Here is a 25,229-nt window from a genome sequence, read left to right as displayed (position 1 = left end):
ATGTTCAACAATTGATGCAAGGAAGACCTACTAGCATCAATCAGATAATTTCACACCCTTAGCATCAGTGGTCTAAGTGTTCAAAAGTCACTTTCCATTGTTTTAATGAAAATCATTGGTTTATTTATCATTGACACATGTACCAAGATACAGTGAAAAGTGTTTTGCGTGCTGTGCCGGCATATTGTACCACACAGAATGCATCACAGTAACAGAACAGAGTGCAGGATACAGTGTTATGGCCACAGAGTAGGTGCCGAGAGAGAGATCAAAAGGTCCATTCAAAACCCTGATAATAATGGGAAAGAAGCTGTTCTAGAATCTGTTTCTATGTGTATTCAAACCTTTATATCTTCTGCCTGACAGAAGAGAGTGGAAGACAATATAGCTGGGATGGGTGGGGTATTTGATTATGTTGTTTGCTTTCCCGAGACAGCGGGAAGTATAGATGGAGTCAATGGATGGAAGACTGGCTTGCATGCTTGACTGGGCTGTATTCATGATTGTAGTTTCTTGTGGTCTTGGGAAAAGCTTGATTTGTCAAAGTACATATTTTAAATGTATTGACCGATCTAAAGGTTCTGCAGATGGGCAATGGTGACAGGAACATGTGGTTGGATGGACAGAAAGGTAGCAAGCACCATGTTATATTCTTCCCTTGTCTTTGTATTTAAGATACCAATGAACTCACATCATGACAGCTACGTTCTGTCTCAGAATTTCTAAGATGGCCCTCAGTACCTGTGCAAAAATGTGGTGATGTAGGTCCAAAAACATCCTTCTTTTTCAGCAAGTCATCCGGCTCAGGTGTCAGGGACTGACTGACTGCAGGGCCTTCACTCTCCACTGTCTGCTCACACTTGCACTCTCGACTCTTGTCACTGAGCTATTACACGAAAGGGCGTCACACATACAAAGGCACTGCAAAACGTCTGTGCAAAGCGAGTATTTCCCTTGGCTGCTCTGGGGAGGAAGTGAAATTACTACCATAATGGAGTCCTCAGGATCAAGGTACTCACTGTTATGTTCTTTACAGTGCTTCAGCAGCTGACCCGAAACAGCCACCCTGACCTGTCCAACATAATCAGTTACAGAGACATCGAGGTTCTTTGGCTCTCAATTCCTTTTTGCTGGTTTCCTTGATCTGGTTGTTTACCTAACTGCACAAATTTTATATTGCATTGCTGCAGCAAATAATACTGTGCCAAGTGTTTTCCAGTTACACCACCTACCATTCTTCCAACCTTCTACAACCTTCCCCTGACAGTTCTGCCCCAACCCCATACTCCGTCCTCCTTCAATTTCATCTCTTTCTTCCAATCTGATATTTTCTGACTTTGCTTTCTTCAATGGTCAAATTTTTACATGTGTTACATTTAACTGGACTATGTTGGAGACAGCTCAGGCAATAAGTCAATATATCAATAGAAATAGCCAGGAGATTCCAGTGAGCCAACAATGCTACCTGAAGACAGGGAGACATTCTGCTCCATCTTGATTCTAACCACTCAAAACCATGATACATTGTATAATATCAAACCCTTGGTGTTAATATTCTTTTAAGTTCTTTTACAGTGTTTTCTAAAATAAAAAAAATGTAATTGGGAGAGATATGACTCATGCATTATGACACATGCATTGTATTGATCATAATCACTGTGCTACATTTTGAATTGTGCAATATTAAGTCTTAGAAAATCAGCTTTTATATTTTAGATTTTATATTTTATATGTTAACTCTAATGTTGGGACAGAAATCAGTGAATCTCCATTAAAACCAATGCTGGCATTTTCTTCCATCGCTATTACTTTCAGTGGCTATGGTGAGAAACACAGCACCATAAGCAATAATCTCTTCTCAGTTATATAACTGAAAAATATGCACGTTGAAATTTAACTTAAAAATAAACCTTTAGTTCTGTTCCTGGCTTAATCAGTAACTTTTGAATGAAAGGATGGATGTGGACTTTCTGCCATTAATAATGTAGCAATGTTGCATGGAAGGAATACCAGCATAACAGTGGTGTCCAGCTTACCAGGAAGAATGGATTTTAATATTTAGCCCGCACTCCAAACAGTCTCATTACAGTCAGTGATCACGAAGCAAAACTCTGGGTAAATTTCGAGGTTCAAGAAATGCTATCTATTAACTTTTACAACGGTGAACAGGTAAGCCTTTTTAGTTGGTTATAGTTGCCGAAAAAATTCACAGCTCAGCATGGCTTGTTTCCACATTGCAAGCAAAACCATCACTGGATACCCATCAAAAAATATTCTAATTAAGCAGGCTTTTTGGTACCTCCAGGAGCTAGGTTCATGTTCATCAGGGGGAGCAGAAATTATGGTCATCCACACTTCTGGCAGCATTATTACCTATGAGGAAAATCAGTCACAATATCTAATTACATTAAAATTAGGCTTACCGTATTTCATTTGCTGTTCTACGAAAAGTACTTCCTCTTTTGATACTTCGAATCCCTGAAATCGATAAATTTAAACGGCCTTTCTCATGACTTTTAGTATCCGGGAGCATTGAGAAATCGTGGTTAACGCTTCGTCTTGCATGAAGGCTCTTGGTCCGATCTACAGTTCGGAACTTGCTTCTTAGCCTTCTGAAAGTCTGTGTGTTTTGCATATTTAGGAGATCTGGTTCACTTCGACTGCTTGCCATGCCTCTGTAGAAGACATCGGTCTCACCCAGTGGACTTTGTGGGCCAGAATTTTTTCGTAAGTATGATGGCATGCTGATTGTTCGGTTTCCCTTCATGCTGAAAGAGCTGAAATGGTTCTTTTGTAAGTATTCTCTCGGGATTCCTGTTGCAGACCCTTCTGTGCTAGAGAATTCTCTCATGGTACCTTCATACTGTGAACCCTTCAAGAAAGAGAATATATGAATGCAACATTTTTGTTTTTAGTGAGCAGTTTAAAAAAAGTCACAAATATATTTACTGTAGAGTTAGAGCTAAAACCTAGAATTGCAAGGAAAACAAAATAGCATTCTTAGTACAAAATACAGTTACGATCCATAGGGCTTTTGTGGTACAGTGGTAATGTTCCTACCTCAGGGCCAAGAGATTTAGTTTTAAGTCCCATCTGCTTTAGAGTTGTGTAATAATATCTCTGGTCAGGTTGATTAGAAAATACAATTAAGAGAGAGATGTAGATCTATCTACCTAGATATCTAAATTTCAACTTGTCGCACCCATTTTGTAGGCCTAAAATTGCAACAATTATCAATTTTGTGGCAGGGACCCACACTTAATCTACTTGAGAGTTCAGTTCACTTTGTGCGCCTTCTTCAAATTAAAGAAGTCCTCAGCTTATTTCAAAAGAACAAAAGAAAAGTACCGCACAGGAACAGGCCCTCCAAGCCTGTGCTGATTATCATGCCCTAACTAATCTAACAAACAAATCTTCTGCCTTATTTGCTCCATATCCCTTTACTCCCTCCCACTTCCTATAACCCTCCAGATGCCTCTTAAATGTCACCAAAATGCCTGCTTCCACCACCTCTTCTGGCAGTGCATTCCAGGCTGCTACCACTCGCTGTGTGAATAACTTCCTTTGCACATCTCCCTTAAACTTTCCCCTTCTAACTTTGAACCTGTGCCCCCTTATGATTGAAACTTCAATTCTGGGAAAAAGCCTCTATCCACCCTGTCTATGCCTGCCATAATCTTGTAGACCTCAATCAGGTCTCCTTTCCGGTGAAAACAATCCTAGTCTCTGTAACCTTTCCTCACAACCAACGCCCTTGAGACCAGGCAACATCCTGGTGAATCTTCTCTGCACTCTTTCCAAAGCTTGCATTTCCTTCTGGTAGAATGGTGACCAAAACTGCACATAATACTCCAAGTGTGGCCTATCAAGGGTTTTATATAGCGGTAACATGGTTTGCCAACTCTTGTAATCCATGCACTGGCTGCTGAAGGCAAGCATGCCACATGTCTTCTTATTCACCTGTGTCGCCACTTTTAGGGAACGGTGGACCTAATGCCCAGATCCATCTGTATGTTAATGTCCCTAAGGTTTCTGCCATTTACAGTATAATTCACACCTAAATTTGATCCTCTAAAATGCATTATCTTGCATTTGTCTAGATTAAACTCCATCTGCCGTTTCTGTGCCCAAGTCACCAATCTATTTCCTGTTACATTCTTTCACAATCGTTGGCGCTATCAGCAATTCCAATCTTTGTGTCATCTGCAAACTTACTAATCAGGCTGCCCACTGTACCTCCCAGTCGCAAACCATTTCCACTCCCCCTCCCATTCTCTAGATGACATGTCCATCATGGGCCTCCTGCACTGCCACAATGATGTCACCCGAAGGTTGCAGGAACAGCAACTCATATTCCGCCTGGGAACCCTGCAGCCTAATGGTCTCAATGTGGACTTCACCAGTTTCAAAATCTCCTCTTCCCCCACTGCATCCCTTAACCAGCCCAGTTCGTCTCCTCCCCCCACTGCACCACACAACCAGCCCAGCTCTTTCCCTCCACCCACTGCATCCCAAAACCAGTCCAACCTGTCTCTGCCTCCCTAACCGGTTCTTCCTCTCACTCATCCCTTCCTCCCACCCCAAGCCGCACCCCCATCTACCTACTAACCTCATCCCACCTCCTTGACCTGTCCGTCTTCCCTGGACTGACCTATCCCCTCCCTACCTATACTCTCTCCACCTATCTTCTTTACTCTCCATCTTCGGTCCGCCTCCCCCTCTCTCCCTATTTATTCCAGTTCCCACTTCCCATCCCCCTCTCTGATGAAGGGTCTAGGCCCAAAACGTCAGCTTTTGTGCTCCTGAGATGCTGCTTGGCCTGCTGTGTTCATCCAGCCTCACATTTTATCTTGGAATTCTCCAGCATCTGCAGTTCCCATTATCTCTGCCCACATTTTCCTCCACCTCTTCAAAAAATTCGATCGAGTTGGTGAGATTTGACCTTCCCTGTACAAAACCATGCTGCCTGTCACTAACTCGTCCATTTTCTTCCAAATTCTCATATCTTGTTTCTCAGGATCTTCTCTAACAGCTTCCCCACCACAGACATCAGGCCCACCGGCCTATAATTTCCTGGATTATCCCTGCTTCCTTTCTTAAACATTAGATAATCTACAGTACTCTGGATCTTTGCCTGTGCACAGAGAATGTGAAGATATCTGATAATGTCCTAACTATTTCTTCCCTTGCCTCTCCGAGTAGCCTGGGATAGATCCGATCTGGTCCATAGAACATGTCTACCTTAACGCAATTTAGGTTACCCTAAACTTCCTCCTTCAAGATATTGACATTTTCTAGAGTATTTACACATTTATTCCTGATCTCAACCTCAGTCATGTCCCTCTCCTTGGTGAATACCGATACAAAGTACTCATTAAGGATCTCCCCCATTTCCTGTGGCTCCACACATAACTTCTCTCCTTTGTCCTCAAATGGGTCTACTCTTTCCCTTGCTACCCTCTTCCTTCTAATATATGAATAAAAAGCCTTGGGATTCTCCTTGACCTTGTTTGCTAAAGACGTATTGTGGTCCCTCTTAGACTTCCTAATTCTGCATTTAAATTCCTTCCTACTTCCTGCATACTCCTCAATGGCTTCATCAGTGTGTTGCTGCCTAGACCTATCATAAACTCCCTTTTTCCTTTTGACTTAGCTTACAATTTCCATTGTCATCCATGGTTCCTGAATCTGGCCATTCCTATTCTTCAGTTTTGCAGGGATATGCATGTCCTGCACTTTAACCAACTGGTCTTTAAAAGTTTCCCAAACGCCAGACGTAGATGTGCTCCCAAATAACTGCTCCCAATCCACATTCCCCAGTTCCTGTCTAATGTGAATGTAATTGGCCCTTGCCCAGTTAAGCACCCACACCCGAAAGCCACTGTTATCCATTGAAGTAAATGCACTCCAGAGCTCCAGTCTGTCTGAGCCCTGAAACTTTCCTCTGCCTGCTATTACTCTTCATTAAGTATATCGCAGTCTCTCTTTGTCCCCAGTTCCTGTACTTAATGGCCTGTTGTTCTGGTTCTCAAACCCCTGCCACACTAGGTTAAACCATCCCGAAGACCTCTAGCAAACCTCCCAGCCAGGACACTGGTGGCTGTACAGTTCACGCGCAACCCGTCCTTCTTGTACAGGTCCCATCTTCTCCAGAAGACATCCCAATGAGCCATATATCTAAAGCCCTCCCTCCTACACCAGCTCTGTAGCCACATGTTCAACTGTTCTCTCTCTCTCTGTTCCTAGACTCACTAGTACATGACATGTCATCGTCACACAATAGTGTATTTTACACCTTTGACGTCTTTGACTTTCCTTCTACATTATGCCACACTGAACTGACCAAAACACTCAGGCTGAGATATAATCAGTCTTATTTTAAATCAGGAGGTTTGCAAAACGACCTTGAGTAATGTTTTGCAGAAAGGAGTTGGGAGAATGATATTTTGATATAGATTCTGTGTTGTGTGAATAATCACAATCCAATGAATAGGAACTCTTAGTTTAACCCACCGGGATAGGCGAGAAATGTCCAAAATCAGTGCTTGCTGAATTGCTTAAAATGTTCAATGCATGAATTCTAAGTCAGTAACTGATCACTAGAGAAGGACTCCAGGCTGAATCAACTGCTTGCCTTGGATCCTTCACTCTGTCTCCAAGTTGCTGGCTGGAAAGAAGTTACACTTTAACGGTCAGAAGGAAAACTGCTGGGCTCAACTCACTGTGAACGCTATTGTTAAATATTGCCCTCTGGGAAATATCTGCTTATTTGAATTAATATTTAATACATTATAAACAATAAGTTTTTATACATCGAGGTATCTCTTTGCCTGACCAATGATCTTCAGTTTCCCCAAGTGCTTGTGCGTAGTGAATGAAGTAAAAACACAGCTCCCCTGTTTTTAATGTTTGGTTACTAAACTGTATTTTTTATTTTAAATTAAGCTATTTCAAAAATTATTTCAAAATCCAAAAACTAAGTTTTGGGTAACGCCCTTCAACTCACCTCAGTAAGGAATGGGAGTGGAAAGTGAAAGGAGTACATTACAAAATAATTTGCTGACACAGGTTTAAGAGGAGAAAAGCAAACATAACTAAAATTCACTCCTCTGAGTCACAGATAAAGACTTACTTATGGCTACACATTCTATATTACAGCAATTTCTAGCTGTCATACATATAGGGCAAAAAGTTGAATGATTTTAAGGTTTGAGGAATTTGGTAAAAATCATACTTCAGTAGCAGCATTCTAAATTTAATGAAGATACATCATCACAGAATTTTTACAACTCAGAAGGATGTGATTTGATCCATTGTGCCAGTACCAGCAGCATGATTGATATGTGGCTTCAAGTTCAATTAGGAACATCTATATACATCTAAGATTCTCCATCAGCCAAACAGAATTTAAATTAGAAACAGAAACATTCGAAATATCAAGACCGGGCTGGTTTTCTTCTAATAGCACTTGTGTGTAAAAGATCACGAAGATAGAGAAAAGAAGCAGATATCTGGCAATGCCACACCCACAGAGTCTGTCAAACGTTAATTAAATACTTAAATAGTGAAATTTTGGGCAGGTTTCATTTTGGGTATGTAAGTGTTTCTGCTTCTAATGTTTTTCGAAAGTGTGCATCATTCAGATGATCCCTTAAGCCCAGGCGTCTAAAGGAAGATCTTCCCTATTTAATTTGATTGCTCATCTGAAGGGCAGGGCATTGACATATTAACATACCTTATACAAAAGCAATCAGAATATCTACAGCTAATATATAAAGTTCTGTCATAAAGGAAGTGCTCAAGAGTGAAAACTGGCTGCCCAAACCCATCACTTTTATTTCTACTTTTCTCCTCCCCGTTTTAAGGAAAAGAAATCCTAAATAATTCTTTTTCATCATCCTCCATTCCTTCACTTCTCCCCCTCAGGTACAGTTCTCTTTCAAATCCTAATCCCAACTCTTCAACACTCTTCAACTTTTCTACACGCCTTGTTCTTGAATGAGGCCTGGCTTCACGATGGATAAACATACAGCTCTTTGCTCCTCCCAACATCATCCAGAATGTGTTGGATGCTGCTTCATACAAAATGTGGCACAAACGCCTAGCCAAGTAAAGCTTTCCAATTCTGATTTTTTGGGCTCTGCCAGTGGATTCATAGTCATTGTCTTTCACTGAATCTTCTTCTGCTATGTCTGCTTAAACATAAACAAGGTACTTGCTGTCAGTAAGTTTATTCTACAACAGTAAAAGGTGTTACATGTAGATGCAAATTTATTACATTGCACACATTTCATGAAATAAATATTTCATCTGTTGTAAAGACTAGATGTGTCCAAAGTTGCTTATCACTAGAACTCAAACTCACAGCATGACTGCCTGGGTAATTGCAGCAATATTGCACGCTAAACATTAATCAAGGGTTGATGATGCCTTGCCCCTTACTTGAAGCTTCCTTGCCTATACCCTTCAACATCTGTAGGTTGCAGCACCAATCCACACTTTGTAGTTAAACTGTACTTTCAATCATCTAGCCTTGGACTGACCATTCGGAAACAATTCTGCAGCTGAAATTCTCAAAGGCACCCTCACTCCACCTTTGGCCAACTGGAATGACAGATTGTATCTCTTTTTCTTTGGCTAAGTCCAAGTTGTATTGTGCTTTTTTGGAGGGATTCCTGCCATGAGGCCTAGTATATTTTTTCACTGTATCTTACCAACCTTATCTCATTGACTATTTACCCTATTCTCCCACACATCTGATCTGGCCCCACCTCACCGTGCATCATTCCTGAGACAACTAGCCATTCATCTGATATCTCAGAATTCACTGGCATCTCTTATGGCCACACCATCTTTAAAAGCCCGTTTGTGCACCCAACAAGAACTGCCAGTCAGAGCTGCACTGCATGGGTTCCTGGCATATGTCCCAGAGATATGCCCCAGAGATAACACAGCTGGAAATCCATGCCCCATGGTATGGGCAAGGATCTGGAGGCCTTTCTGGATGAGGTAGAGCAGAATTGGGATGATCTCTTCCCCCAGAACCAACAGTAGAGGTCCCAACACTAGAAGATGTCACCCAAATCAGTGAAGTCTCGGCCATCTACAGAAGTGCACAGCACTGATGGAATGACCTTCTCCACTCTACCAGCACAAGCGGAATTATCTTCATGACATGTTCCCACTTGCTCCAAAAATAACAGGTCTACCATCCAGATTCACCGCCCTTAGTACCTGGCTCTCTCTCATTCCAGGAGGAAATAAGCTCCCATTACATCATAAAGAATCAAGACAAGTGATGGTTTGCCAGTCATTTGGCTCCTCACTCCTTATGCAGCCAGCTTCCTGATTCTGGCCATCCCAAGCAGCTAACTGACTGTTTCCAAGCCCCTGGACTGGCATCAGATACTGCTCTTCACTGACTGTGCCAGGAACACCTAGTAAAGGCTATCAACCAGGACTTGACTGGCAACCATTACAACTTCCTTCCTTTGTGATGCACAAAACAGGAAGGCAAGGAAGAAATGGTATGAGCCCCCATCTCTCTGACTGAGGGGTCGAAGTGCAAATAGGCAATTCAGGGTTAGAAATGCTGTGAGCATCCAGGTAGGCTCAGAATGGGTGAGTGCCAGGTGACTGAGTATCAAATTTTCCTATGTCATGTTCCTTTGAAGTGCCTTGTAATATTCTATAACAGTAAAGGTGTTACATGTAAATGTAAATTTATTACTTTGTACATGTTTTATGAAATAAGCATTTTATCTGTTGTTGATTCAAATGTCAAGGCTAGATGAGTCCTAAGTTGGTTATCATTGGAACTTAAACTCACATCATGACTGCCTGGTTAATAATCAAGTGTGGGTTCTGGTACAACAGAACACCAATAATAGGCAACATTACTTTTATGGAATGTTATGCATGTCATGCAGAATCCACCACGGCAGATGGCGGAATTGGAATTTAGTAAAAACAATCTGGAAGTGGGAATCTAGTGATAACCATGAATGCACTGACAATTGTCAGAAAAACCCATTTGGTTCACTAATGTCCTTTGGGGAAGGAAACTGCATCCTTAACTGGTCTGGCCTACATGCGACTCCACAGCAATGTGGCTGACTCTGAGCTGCCCTCTGGGCAACTGGGATGGGCAATAAATGCTGCCTAAAGATGATGCCCTCATCCCATGAATGAATAAAGGAAAACAAAATGTATCAATGTCAATCACCTAGTTTCAACGATTATGGTAACTGGTCTGAGATTTGATCAAAAGGTACAGAACTTCAAAACAGGCAATGATACAGTACAAAATTTGGCAAAGCAGAGTAGAAAAAGGAAGTGTTGTCACTCTCTATCAACAATAAAACTTGGTAAATACAAAAGGCCTTGGCAATTCTCCACTCTTTGTTATAACCCCTACATGTTTGCACTTTGGAAAGTTATGACAGCTTAGATTAGAAAGTGAGTGTACTGGTGTGACTGTAGCTAAAATTCCAATTATTGCACTTTCAAAAGGATCTTCCTTCAGTGATCAAAGCATGAAAATTTTTGGTTGAAACTATCTTTGTTTCCTTAGTCCATTGCCTTAAACTACTATCCTAACTGGATGTTTTAATCAAACTGGTTCACTGAAGCAGCAAACAAGTTTTATTTTAAAAAGCATCCAGATTTTCATTAATAGGAGAAATTAGTTGTGGTTCTGAATCAGAAACAAATAAAAACAAGACTAATTCATTTCTTCAAAATGTGTTTAATTTGCCTTGGGATATCCCAAAGCACTTACATAGGAGCACAGAACATCGGAGTAAGAGAAGGTCACTTAACCTGCAAGCTCTCTTGTCTCCAATTCATTTTCCTTCTGCATAGATTTCTGAGGTTCATATGTAGCAGCGACTTTGAAAATCATAAGCCAATACTTGGAATAGCATGGCGTACTGATTAGCACGCGCTGACCTTGGAGCAGAAGTGTAGCCATGCAACTTACAGTTAACACTGCCTGCAAACCTGCCCCATTATTCAGTAAAGCTAATGCTGAAGTATCACAAAAAGGGCAGAAAAAAAATCACAAAAAGACAAGCCTAAACGTACTACATTTAAAGAAATAAACATTTGCAACAGGGTTGATTAACTAACTGTATCAATAGTTGTACATGATATGTGTTTGTGGTTACAGAGAATTGGCTACAGCATCATCAAAGCAGAAAAGTGAACAACCAGAGGCATTCATTCTTCAGGAAGGATAGGCAAAAGGGAAATTGTCTTGGGGAGGCGAACTGGGGGGAGGTGTTGTTATTGAAGGATGAAATCCTTGCATTAATGTGAAATCATATTAGCACAGGAAATCTAGACGAGGAATCAGTCTGGGTTGAGTGAAGAAGCAACAATGGGAAGGAAACATTCCTGGGATTTGTCTTTATGCCTCCAAACAGTAGTGGTGAGGTAACAGGTAGCGTTAAACAGTGAATCAGCAGTGCCATCAGCAAGAATACCCCAGTAATGATGGGTCATTTCAAATGAGAAGATAAATGTAGGTCCCTCACAGTCTGAAACAGAAGAAAAGGGAAATGACAAAACAGTTAAACAACTACTTTTGTTCTGTCATCACCGAAGAGATATTAAAACAAATCCCAGAAGTGGCAAACAAACATTTGGGAAGGACGAAGTGAAGACAATTAACATTCGTGAAATAACAGACATTCTGGAGAAATTAATGAGACTGACAGGTGATCAAATCTCAGGTGGCTGTTAATCTAGAGGACTAAGCAAGATGGCCTTGCAACAATGGATGCTTTTACTGTCATCTTTCAAAAATCTGTAGACTTTTAAAAGGAGGAAGGGCAAAACTTGGAATTACAGACCAGTCAGTTTAATCGCAGCAGCAGGAAAATGCTGCAGCCTTTTATAAAGGATGTGGTAACCGGGCACATAAAAATATGAACAGGATTAGGCAAAGTCAGCATGAATTTATAAAAAGAAAATCATGTCTGATAAACTAAATGCAGTTTTTTGAGGCACAACTAGTAGAATAAATGAGGGAGAACTGCTCGATGTGGTGTATTTATATTTTCAGAGATCTTCTGATTAAGTCCCACAAAAGAGCTATTGTGTAAAATCAAAAGACGTGAGAATTATGATAACATGTTGGCATAATTCATTGATATTTAAAATTTGTTAGCAGACAGGATTCAGAAAGTAGGAGCACATGGGTCATTTTTGGAGTGCAAGGCAGTAACAAGTAGGGTAATGCAGGGATCAGTATTTTGGCCCCAGCTAGTCACAATATATACCAATGATTTGGAGGAGGGAATCCAATGTAATATTTCCAGTTTGCTGACAATATAAAATCAGGTGGGTGTGTGAATGTCAAGAAGGCTATAAAAAGGCTTCAGGGTGATTTAGACAAGTTGAATGAATGAAAATATAAATGGCAGATGCAGTATGTTGTTCACTTCAGTCGCAGAGGTAGAATGGCAAAGTACGACTTAAATGATTCATTGCACTGGTTCTGACAGGAGTTCAGAAGAATGACAGGGGATTGCTTTGAAACATATGGTTCATAGGTACTTGGCTTGGTAGATGCAGAGAATTTGTTTCCCTTTTTGGGAGAGTTTAGGGCCAGAGCACAATCTCAGAGTAAGAAGTTGATGATTTATACAGAATAAAGAGGGATTTCTTCTCTCAGAGGGTAGTAAACCTGCAGAAATAAACTAAAAGGCTGTAAAGATTGTGTCATCGAGTACATTCAAGGCCAAGATTTTTAATCAGTACAAGAATCAAAGGTTATTGGGATATGGCAAGAAAGTGGAGTTGAGGATTGTCAGACCAGCCAGGATCTCACTGAATTGCTTACAGGATTTCTTCTTTGAGTTTGACCAAACTGATGTAGAAAACCTTCTTTAGGAATTTCTTCAAGCGTTCTACCAACCACCTTCAAAAATTTGGCAGACAAATCAGCAGGAAACCTACTTATGCTTGTATGTATGATTTTCAGTAACAATTCAAACTGTTAGTGGTTGATCAAAAGACCAGAGAACAAGCTCTAGAAGTGTGGCAATTTTCAAAAGGGAGCTGATTATATATTGGAAGGAGGAAGATCCACAGGATTCATTGGAAAGTGAAAAAGTGGGACCAACTGCACTGCACTTTGAAAAAAAATTGGTGCAGACTTATTGAGCGGAATTGCTTCCTTCCATACTGAATACCATGTGTTCTATGGTTCTATGAAAAAGTGTTTTGAAAGGCTGCAAACTCCTTTTCTTTTCAGGCAACAGTAGAGGTTTAAGAGTTATGGCAAGAAACAAGCAATTCGACTCAGACAACTTGTTGCAAAACTAGTTTCTTTACAATAAAAGCCTGATCACATTTTCAGTGTTACGCCCAAAAACTGGGTGGAGTATAGGTGTGGCACAATTAAAAAGAACACCCTTTTGTCTTGCAGGTTTGAGGAGTATCCCATCTGCAACCCTAAAGATGTCAATCAACAGCAAAACTGTTTTCAGTTATATTCGAGGAGCTAACTGCAAGTATATGTGTGCCAACATTACAGAAGCAAAGCAGCCCACGTCTTGTTACTTGTATAATTACAGGCTCAAACCAGATCAGTAAGCAGAAAAGAGAGTTTAAAGCTCACAACAGAACACAAATCAAAACAAGCAATCATATTCATGTTCTGTTAAATCCTGTTCCTTCTAATATTCTAATAGCAGTCTAATGCTTGCAAGTATTTCAACTGAGGGAAATGAGATATTGATGCAAAAATATGAAGTTAATTATTCATATCCAGTCTTTTACTTTCTAAATGCAAGGTTGTATCATGACTATTATCTATTAAAAGGAGATATTTCCAAAAGTGCAGGTCAAGCAGTAGGTACATCTGCTGGAAATGTAGTCAAGTTGATGTTTCTGGCTGCATAGTAATTACAAGTCAACAACAACTAATATCACTACCACCCTTTGAGATAGTAAGAACTGCCGATGCTGAAGTCAGAAATAACACAGCGTGGAGCTGGAGGAACACAATAGGCAGGCAGCATCAGAGGTGCAAGAAAGCTGACGTTTCAGGTCAAGATCCTTCTTCAGAAATGGTGGGCGGGGGGGGGGGGAGGGAGCTCTGAAATAAATAGAGAGGAGGGGTGGGGCTGGAGACGGTAGTCAAATAATGGTAGGTCAGTGCAAGTAGGCAGTGGTGGGGATTGGTCAGTGAGGTGGGAAAGAAGATGGACAGGTCAAGGAAGCAGGGATAAAGGGGGGGGGGGTTGGTCACGGGATGAGGTCAGCGTGGGGAGATTTTGAAACTAGTAAAGTCCACATTGGGACCATTGGGTTGTAGGCTCCCAACAGGCAGTATATGAGGTGCTGCTCCTCCAGTTTCCGTGTGGTGTCGTTGCGACAGTGGAGGAGGCCCAGGATGGAGCTGTCATTCACGGAGTGGGAGGGGGAGCTGAAGTAGTTCGCAACTGGAAGGTGTTGAACGTTTGTCGCAAACAGAGCTCGGATGCTCTACAAAACAGTCTCCGAGCCTCCACTTAGTCTCACTGATGTACAGGAGGCCACATCGGGAGCAGCGGATGCAGTAGACCACATTAGCGGGTGTGCAGGTGAATATCTGTAGATCACTATCCCACCTACCTTAACCAGCCCCACCCCTCCTCTCTTTATTTAGGCAGCATGGCCTGCTATGTTCCTCCAGTGTGTTATCACTACCACCCTTTAATTCTTTAACATCCTCAGGCACATTATTAAACAAAATTTGACACTGAGCCACATAAGAAGGTATTAGCACAGTTCTCTGAAAACTTGGTTGGAAAGAGACTAAGTTTTAAAATGTCCTTTTGACATGAGCATGAAGTTGCTGACAGAAAGGGAAATTCCACAGTTTAGCACCTTGACTGCTGAAGGTATGACTATCATCTGTGGTGAGATTAAAATCTCTAAAACCAGGCTTGAAATCACTGAATTTAGTGGATCTAATCAAAAACTCTTGAATACAGTTATTGCACAACTCTTGAATATAGATTCTGATCAGAATGATACTATTCTTAAGTATAGTATGGCTGAGAGTCACTGTGCAGTAGAAAAGGTTTATTCTTCCCTAAACTGGAAAAGTAACACTGCAACAGGTCTTTTACCCGAACTGCAAAACTGGAAATACCTCCTTAAGAGAATTAAAAATTGCTCCACTTTGAAATACCAGATTGGTGGTTATCATTAAAAACGCCAATTCTCTTTCTCTGCAGAATATGTTTCAAAAAAAGGCAGCGGTGTTATATTTCATCTGCAGTCAGTAGTTTCTGCTGGAGATGCATGTACATGGTTGCTCCATGTAAGAAACATCTGATTCTACTGTAATGTGGTCACAGTCAAATAACCCACCTGATATTCACTGCTAGTCAATAGAAGATCTTTCTGCTCTTTGAATATTCTTGCCAAACAGCCCTCAATCAACTATTTGTATATTTAATTGCTATTTATGAGCTTACTGTGTGAAAAAAATGGTTGCCATGATTCCCATACAGTTCACTACACCATATACCTTTTTCTTTATTCATTCATGGGATGAAGGCGTTGCTGGCTAGGCAGCATTTATTGCCCATCCCTAACTGTTTTAGAATCAACCACTGTGCCATGGGTCGGGAGACTCACGTAGGCCAGGCCAGGTCAGGATGACAGTTTCCTTCCCTAAAGGACATTAGTGAGCCAGATGGGTTTTTCCACCAACAATTGACAATGCATTCCTAGTCATTGGTAGACTCTAAATTCCAGGTATTTATTGAATTCAACTCCCACCATCTGCCGTACCAGAATTTGAGGCCAGGTCCTCAGAACATTATCTGGATTAACAGTCCAGTGATATTACAATAGGCCATTGCCTCGCTGTTTTAACAGTTTTCTTAAAAAAAACCTTGTTAAGATCAACTTATGTTACATTTACAAAAATGTAAGATTTCACTGTACTCGACAGAATCCAAATATAATCAAAGCATTGTTTTTTCAACGGTAACTATTTTGTGACAGATTTTATTACAAATAATGTACAGCATACTCACAGTTTTAAATATCACCATATTTTAGGATTGTTAATTTTTAATATTACATATGAGTTTAAAAAATATATAATTGTTCATTGATCGACTGTGGGCTAGAAGCATCTTCCTAAAGTGGAAACCAAACATATTTTGAATATTGAATTCTGTGACTAACAAAACTTAGAAATGTACATAAGTTGTACAAGTTATAATTTACATGGAAAATCCATGCAAAACTTCTTTGAAACTGCCAGATACCAGTTTAGTCCAAATTTTAAATAATATTTTGAATTTTGTGCCACTAATAAATTCTCAAAACAGACTACATTGGTGGTCCGTAAAGCTGAGGCTGAGACACTAAGGGAGGCCCCAAGCTCCAAGACAGAAACAGCTGCTACAGAACTCCCCCTGGACCCACTCAATCCTCCAACTACTCCAGACAGATTGTCTCTTCTCCAGTCTTCTCATGCCACCCACTGTTCTCAGCAAGAGAAGTTGCAACACATCTTCTGGGTCACAATGGGAAAATCTTTGCAAAGTACTTGTGTATTCTTATCAATGGAAAACATTTTTTCACAAATGCTTTATTTCATATTGGTCTACTCTGTTAGTCATGGCAATATGTCTAATAGTCAGTTAGTGCCTTGTAATATTATCCTTCTGAGTTTGTACTAATTTGAAGTGAAGGTTGATATGACAGCAGAGAATAGTTACAGATCCAAGGTGAATCATATAATAAGTACATTTCAATTTTCTCTATTTTGCAGAAGCACCAGTGGTGACTTGGAAAAATTTTGTATGTGGTGAGTTCAGAGATTATACATGGAGGCTCTTCATTAACAGTTCACAGAATCATAATACAATTGCTACAGGGTGGAAATAGGCTCTTCAGCCCAACAAGTCCACACCAACCCTTCAAACAGCATCCCACCCAGACCCATCCCCCTACCCTTTCCCCTCCCATGACTAACACACCTGAATCTATACATCCCTGCACACTACAGACAATTTAGCATGGTTAATCCACCTAGCCTGTACATCTTTGGACTGCGGGAAGAAATTGGAACACCCAGAGGAAGCCAGGCAGACAATGGGAGAATGTGCAAACTCCACATGACAGTTGCCCAAGGGTGGGGTCGAACCCAGGTCCTTGCTGTTGTAAGGCAGCAGGGCTAGCCACTGAGCTAACGTGCCTCCCCACATGTGAGGAAGACCTTTGTCTCTGAGGGGTTACAAACCACCAACTTTCTGGTTAACATCTGAGCAGTTCTACAAGATTATAAAATGTGAGGCTGGATGAACACAGCAGGCCAAGCAGCATCTCAGGAGCACAAAAGCTGACGTTTCGGGCTTAGACCCGTCATCAGAGAGGGGGATGGAGTGAGGGTTCTGGAATAAATAGGGAGAGAGGGGGAGGCAGACCGAAGATGGAGAGAAAAGAAGATAGGTGGAGAGAGTATAGGTGGGGAGGTAGGGAGGGGATAGGTCAGTCCAGGGAAGACGGACAGGTCAAGGAGGTGGGAAGAGGTTAGTAGGTAGATGGGGGTGCGGCTTGGGGTGGGAGGAAGGGATGGGTGAGAGGAAGAACAGGTTAGGGAGGCAGAGACAGGTTGGACTGGTTTTGGGATGCAGTGGGTGGAGGGGAAGAGCTGGGCTGGTTGTGTGGTGCAGTGGGGGGAGGGGACGAACTGGGCTGGTTTAGGGATGCGGAGGTGATGACCTCATCACCTCAGGGGACCTCCCACCCACAGCCTCCAACCTCAATGTTCCCCAACACCGCACGGCCCGTTTCTATCTCCTTCCCAAAATCCACAAACCTGCCTGCCCTGGTCGACCCATCGTCTCAGCCTGCTCCTGCCCCACCGAACTCATCTCCGCCTATCTGGACTCCATTTTCTCCCCTTTGGTCCAGGAACTCCCTTCCTACGTCCGTGACACCACCCACGCCCTCCACCTCCTCCAGGGCTTCCAATTCCCTGGCCCCCAACACCTCATCTTCACCATGGACGTCCAGTCCCTATACACCTGCATTCCGCATGCAGATGGCCTCAAGGCCCTCCGCTTCTTCCTGTCCCGCAGGCCCGACCAGTCCCCCTCCACCGAAACCCTCATCCGCCTAGCCGAACTCGTCCTCACACTCAACAACTTCTCTTTTGACTCCTCCCACTTCCTACAGACTAAGGGGGTGGCCATGGGCACCCGCATGTGCCTCAGCTATGCCTGCCTCTTTGTAGGTTACGTGGAACAGTCCCTCTTCCGCACCTACACAGGCCCCAAACCTCACCTCTTCCTCCGGTACATTGATGACTGTATCGGCGCCGCCTCTTGCTCCCCAGAGGAGCTCGAACAGTTCATCCACTTCACCAACACCTTCCACCCCAACCTTCAGTTCACTTGGGCCATCTCCAGCACATCCCTCACCTTCGTGGAACTCTCAGTCTCCATCTCAGGCAACCAGCTTGTAACTGATGTCCATTTCGAGCCCACCGACTCCCATAGCTACCTAGAATACACCTCCTCCCACCCACCCTCCTGCAAAAATTCCATCCCCTATTCCCAATTCCTCCGCCTCCGCCGCATCTGCTCCCACGATAAGACATTCCATTCCCGCACATCCCAGATGTCCAAGTTCTTCAAGGACTGCAACTTTCCCCCCACAGTGATTGAGAACGCCCTTGACCGCGTCTCCCGTATTTCCCGCAACACATCCTCACACCCTGCCCCTGCCACACCGCCCAAAGAGGATCCCCCTCATTCTCACACACCACTCCACCAACCTCCGGATACAACGCATCATCCTACGACACTTCCGCCATCTACAATCCGACCCCACCACCCAAGACATTTTTCCATCCCCACCCCTGTCTGCTTTCCGGAGAGAACACTTTCTCCGTGACTCCCTTGTTCGCTCCACACTGCCCTCCAACCCCACCACACTCGGCACCTTCCCCTGCAACCGCAGGAAATGCTACACTTGCCCCCACACCTCCTCCCTCACCCCTATCCCAGGCCCCAAGATGACATTCCACATTAAGCAGAGGTTCACCTGCACATCTGCCAATGTGGTATACTGCATCCACTGTACCCGGTGCGGCTTCCTCTACATTGGGGAAACCAAGCGGAGGCTTGGGGACCGCTTTGCAGAACACCTCCGCTCAGTTCGCAACAAACAACTGCACCTCCCAGTCGCAAACCATTTCCACTCCCCCTCCCATTCTTCAGATGACATGTCCATCATGGGCCTCCTGCAGTGCCACAATGATGCCACTCGAAGGTTGCAGGAACAGCAACTCATATTCCGCCTGGGAACCCTGCAGCCTAATGGTATCAATGTGGACTTCACCAGTTTCAAAATCTCCCCTTCCCCTACTGCATCCCTAAACCAGCCCAGTTCGTCCCCTCCCCCCACTGCACCACACAACCAGTCCAGCTCTTCCCCCCCACCCACTGCATCCCAAAACCAGTCCAACCTGTCTCTGCCTCCCTAACCGGTTCTTCCTCTCACCCATCCCTTCCTCCCACCCCAAGCCGCACCCCCAGCTACCTACTAACCTCATCCCACCTCCTTGACCTGTCCGTCTTCCCTGGACTGACCTATCCCCTCCCTACCTCCCCACCCATACTCTCTCCACCTATCTTCTTTACTCTCCATCTTCGGTCCGCCTCCCCCTCTCTCCCTATTTATTCCAGTTCCCTCACCCCATCCCCCTCTCTGATGAAGGGTCTAGGCCCAAAACGTCAGCTTTTGTGCTCCTGAGATGCTGCTGGGCCTGCTGTGTTCATCCAGCTTCACATTTTATTCTCTTGGATTCTCCAGCATCAGCCGTTCCCATTATCTCTGAGTTCTACAAGATTATTGGTTATGACCCTGTTGCCATTTCCATTGCCAACCAGAAGTCAGGTAAAACACTAGACAAATTTGCAGGGATAGAGAGAGTGGAATAGGAAATCTAAGCAAACAAGCTGAAATTACTTTTACTTTAAATAAATTATAGCCATAACACAGTTATTAAGCATTTAGGCATCCATTTGAATCCAATAGATTATTTACTTGTATGGCAAATTTTAAGTTACAATAACTAAATTGCACCACTTCCAAACATGGGGAAATATTAGGTACTCGGTGTTGACACAAAAAAAATGTGCAGCTGCTATTCTTTTACTGCAGATTCCCATTCATTATCAGGCAGATATTTAAATATTTAAAAAGACTAAGTTATATTTAATTTATCTGCCTCAATGATTCTGGATAAGGAAAATCTTTTAAATACTAATACCTGAAATCAGTGAACAAAAAGAAAGCTAGCCATCTTCAAATTCCTCAAGATATGAATCAGAATATGATTTAAAACATGGTGATAGCTGAAAAATCAATTAAGAATTGCAAAGTCCATGGTCGCAACAGTAATAATGTCTTTCTGCTTTAATGAAAAAAATGGCTTATAGCTCCAGTTAAGGCAATAGATTTCAGGTGATGAATCAAATATTTGAAAATAGTAAACTGCTTTATTTTCCCAGTTTAGTAGGTTAGTAGTCTATTTAATTCCAAGGTAAAGGCGTCTTTTTAAAAAGTTAGTCAAAGTATGTTGTTCAGACTTTGATTCGCATTTTGAAAGCATTGTATCACATACACAGGCTGACATAAAAGTTCACCACTGCAGGATTTCAATGTTTTCATATTTTTAAAAAGCTGTAAAGTTGCAGAAAATAATCATCAATTTGTCCATTCCCTAGGCTTGTGGAGACTAAAATATTCCACTGCTCTTTTGAAATTGTTGCTGGGAAATATCTCTGTGCCCCAACTAATATTCCTCTCACATCAAAACCAAAACAAAATCTCATCATTGTTTCAGACATCTTGCATTGTCTAGATTAGCTGTTTTCTTTGGACACTAAATATTAATCTTCTGTTCTCAGCAACGGTGCACAATTTAATTAACTAAGGCTGGTTGCATCATGAATATATTAAATTCAAAGTTATTTTTCATGATAATGATTCAGCTTAAATATTTTCAACAAAATAGTACAGAAAAAGCTTTTGAGAATAACTCCACTGATTTCTGACCATGAAATGTTTACAAAACACATTTTTTCCTCCAGCTAAATTTCCTGTGTCTGAGATGCGTAAACAAAAAATGGTGGAAAAGGGAGGCAATAGGAACGGTAACTGAACACTTGGTCAAGGCCATTAAGGGATGTCCTAAAGGAGAAGTGGAGGGGTTTATAGGATTGACATTGCCATAAATGGGGAGGTAATGTGAGAAAGAAAGGGAAGATAGCCAAGGTACGTTTGTGAATGGGATTTCTGTTGTACTGCAAAGTTATAGAAGTGGCAAAAGGACACTGAGAAATTTCTGGGATCAAGTGTTGGGTAACACTCAGTTGGTAACACTGTCATCTTGAAGTCAGGGTTTGTGGATTTCAGCACACCTTGCTGAAATTTTATGCATGATTAGTTAATACTGGTACGTTGCAAGACAGTTGAAGCTTTGTCAACAGTTCCATCTTTCTAAAATAAAAAAATTGCTACACCATTCCTCCATACGTCTTTTCCCTGGTGGTTATTAGATGAGTCATTGCACTATTGGAGCAGGTGGGGAAAATGTCTCTGTTTTACGGTCAGCGTTCCTCCCACAAACTCTACCGACAAATTCGCCAATTATTCAGCTCATGGTTGTTTGAGAAATCTTGCTTTGTGCAAACTGGTTGCTATGTATGTCATTAAAGAACAGTAATGTTTGACAAGTTACTGGGAAATTTTAAATGATTTTCCCAGAACCATCACAAGGTTTGTAGTTGCTTAGGAAAATCCATCATTACATTTTTCGGCACAGGGCATGAAATCATAAAACATTGTCTTTCAGGTATTTTCATTACTGTCTCAATAATTCTACACTTTACGCTGTTTGGGCTAATAATTTGCATTGTAAAACTGGATGAAATTAATCTGAATGATTTTGGAATTAGATTCCATGTCAAATTTTGTCACACTGAATTTTAATGCACAGCACAAATGAAAATCTATTGTCAAGAATAATCTTATTCCCATTTTTATTACATTTTTAGCAACATTATTGGAAATTAATGTTTTTTAAATGGTTTATTATCTCCTTATCTGAAAAACATACATGGGCTGCATTAGACTACATTGCAAAACCTGACAAGTGAATTGCAACGGAATATTTTACATTTCCTTAAGGATTCTAAAAACTGATTTGCTGCCCTTCACATATCAAAGAAATTTGTTTTTAAAATTACCTTACGCCACTGCGTTCCTTGACCCCTGATGGTCATACTTCGAAATGAATTTCCGACATCAAAAATCTCTCTTTGGTTCATGTTCCACTGACCATTTGGCAATTCTAAACAAACAGAAATAGATGGAAAACATTATAAAGCAATTTAAAAAAGAACTCATGCTGCCATTTTACATTGAGCGTTCTATCACTTAAAACATCGCCAAAGTTGTCAATTCTGGCAGCATTCCCCACACCAGAACTGCAGAATAATCAATACATCAGATGCTGACGTAATGATTGCACTGCACTTTCTTTTGGCTAAACTAAGGTAAGAACCAAAACAATTATAATGAATCAACGGTAATACTGCATAATGCGCACACACATAATTTTATTAATATGTGATAAAAATCAAAAAGGCGTGTCATTTTGATTCAACTGCGTGTGCTGCACCCGAGAAATGATAGCTCCAAAAATATCTAGCTCAACGAAACTTCCGCGGATGTAATGAGCTTCTCAATATGCCAAAATTTAATTGAGACAAAATAAACACATATCGAGGGAAAATGTTCATCATAAAAAATGTTTTCTTTTTTTGACCTGGAACAAACCCTGTGCATAGCTGGGAAAACAATGTAATATCATCGTTGTTAAGTACATTTGTGCCATATTAATATATTCATGAGTTTGTGCCGTAATGCGTTGAGTCAATGATGTTAAAGTCAATACTGCACCATTAATAAATACTGAAAATTAATCGCTACGACCATGATTACAAGATGTAAGAAAATAATTCTGAACAATAATTCTGAATTGTTTCTTCAACTTCTACAGAAAACAGACAAGTTGTGTTAAAGTGAGCGAGAGGAAAGGGGAGTGTCCTGTACCTTTTTTAACAGCCTTTTGCCGATTTCGTTTATTCTCCATCATCATCCGCACTTGGCTGCCGACTCTCTTCTCACTGTCCATTCGGGCCAAGGTGCTCAGCTTGTGGGCCGGCGGCAGAGCCAATGTGGAATTACACTGATTGCCAAAACATTCCCCGGCTGTTACTGTCTTCACATAAGCCATGTTCATGTTATAGTTTTCACTTCCCCGCTGGTAGCTGAAACCAGTCTGTAACTGCTTGCTGAGCTAACAAAGTGTAGAGCTGGATGAACAACGCAGGCCAAGCTGGACGCTGATTGATCTACTTGTTTGGCCACTTTCCCAGACTTTCAATACTCCTCCCTGGCCTCACCCAGTACTTTGCACCTGAGGAGCAACCGTCTCGGTGAACACATCTGTTTGGCTGGTTCTACTGTCAATCAAGCCTGTATATTTAAACTGGTTGTTTGCATGCCTGTGAAGAGAAAATGCTGTAATTGTGTGTGGTATTGAGTCACACCGTAAGCTGGCTAATAAATTTCTACCATTTTTCTCTCCCTCTTTGCCTCATTTAGTCTATATTTCTACAGCTCAGTCCAGTTCTGCTACTCACTAGTGCTTACTGATATTTCTCTTTGCACTGTATCTTTAGACTGTCCTCAGTTAACACTGTAGTGTACGTCTATGTGTATTGAAAGCACTTGTATAACATGTATAGTTCAAATATATTAAAGGGATTATTTGTGGTTCATTTTGTGCAAGTTTCTGCAGCACGGTTAAAACACATGATTACCATATGAACATTTACGTCCTCAAACGTCATAAATATTTTCAAAGTTGTAGTTACTTCCTCAAATTAGCAGCAATAGTAATTAACAGCTTGAACTATTATTTCATAAAATGGAGTGCCAAAATTAGAAAAGGTACATCTCAGCATAGGTAGCAGGAGTAGAAATAGGCTCTACAGGCCTTCAAGCCTGCTCCAACATTTAACTAAGTCAAAGAATCCCTACAGTGCAGAAGAAGATATTTGGCCCATCAAGTTCACCACCTTCCAAAAAGCATCCCATTCAAACTTTGCCCACCCTATTCCTGTAACTTTACATTTACTGTAAACCTACATTTACCACAGCTAATCCACCCAGCTGCACCTGAACAGAGACTGCAGGAAAACTTAGCATGACCAATCCATATAACCTGAACATCTTTGGACTGTGAGAGGAAACAGGAGCACCTGGAGGAAACCCACAGACATGGGGAGAACGTGCAAACTGCACACAATCTAGACCCAAGGCTGCTTCAAACCTGGGTCCTTGGTGCTGTGAGTCAGCCTCCCACATTGGCCCCATATCCTTAATATCATTAATATCTGAAAATCTTCCTCTTGAACATACTCAATGATGGACACTCCGTAGTTATTTGGGGTAGAGAATTACAGAGATTCCCCAATTTGAATGAAAATATTGCTCCTCGTCTCAATCCTAAATTACTTTATCTTATTCTGACTCTGCCTGTCAGTCCTAGATCGCTACTACCATCCGTCCCGACTTTCCAGCCAGGTGAAGTTTCTTGCATTACCCCCATGAAGCTTTGTAAGATTTTTGTGAGCTTTCGTGAGACCAATTTTCATTCTTTTAGACTTTAGATAATCTTAAAATTCACATTTAGTAAAAAGTAGAAGTCATATCTGGCCACTTTACGAAAGGTTGTGAGCAATATTAAAATAAAGGCTAGTCATTATTCCTTTACTCATCCAGTCTGCGTTCCTTCCAGTTTTCTGCTTGATCAACAGCTTTGTTTTAATATTTGTTATAAGATCAGACTGTTGACTCATTTGGCATGACTCACTTCATCAGCAGTCTTTGAAGTATGGAATTACCCAGCCAACACAGCCAGCTGCATTTTGAAACATAAAATGCGAAACATGCAAAATAAGTACATATCAAAAGTAAGCAAGTCAAGATTAAACAAAACTTGATCCAATGTTTGTGCGAAACAACTTAAAAGAGAAAAATAACTTTTAGAAATGACGTATAGAGAAAAGAGAAGGGTCTTAAAATGTAAAAGTATGTTAATCAAAAAGTCATATCTCCATTTGTTC

The 25,229-nt window shown here is 41.5% G+C and overlaps 1 protein-coding gene across 1 annotated transcript in view; it reads right to left on the bottom strand.

Moving 5' to 3' along the window:
- LOC125462804 (plakophilin-1-like) overlaps positions 1–23,642 on the bottom strand; it is a 55,124-nt gene extending 31,482 nt beyond the window's left edge. Inside the window, exons 1-3 of the mRNA XM_048553198.2 lie at positions 23,149–23,642; positions 22,281–22,384; positions 2,424–2,872 (exon numbers count right to left, since the gene is read on the bottom strand). Coding sequence (XP_048409155.2) covers positions 2,424–2,872; positions 22,281–22,384; positions 23,149–23,338 — 743 coding nt within the window. The 5' untranslated portion in view covers positions 23,339–23,642. The remainder of the gene's footprint in view (positions 1–2,423; positions 2,873–22,280; positions 22,385–23,148) is intronic.
- Between the last annotated feature and the right edge of the window lie 1,587 nt (positions 23,643–25,229).

This window comes from Stegostoma tigrinum, chromosome 21 (assembly GCF_030684315.1).
Source record: "Stegostoma tigrinum isolate sSteTig4 chromosome 21, sSteTig4.hap1, whole genome shotgun sequence".
NCBI lineage: Eukaryota > Metazoa > Chordata > Chondrichthyes > Orectolobiformes > Stegostomatidae > Stegostoma > Stegostoma tigrinum.
The sequence above is the reverse complement of the archived record's forward strand: the minus strand, read 5'-3'. Positions and strand labels throughout refer to the sequence as shown.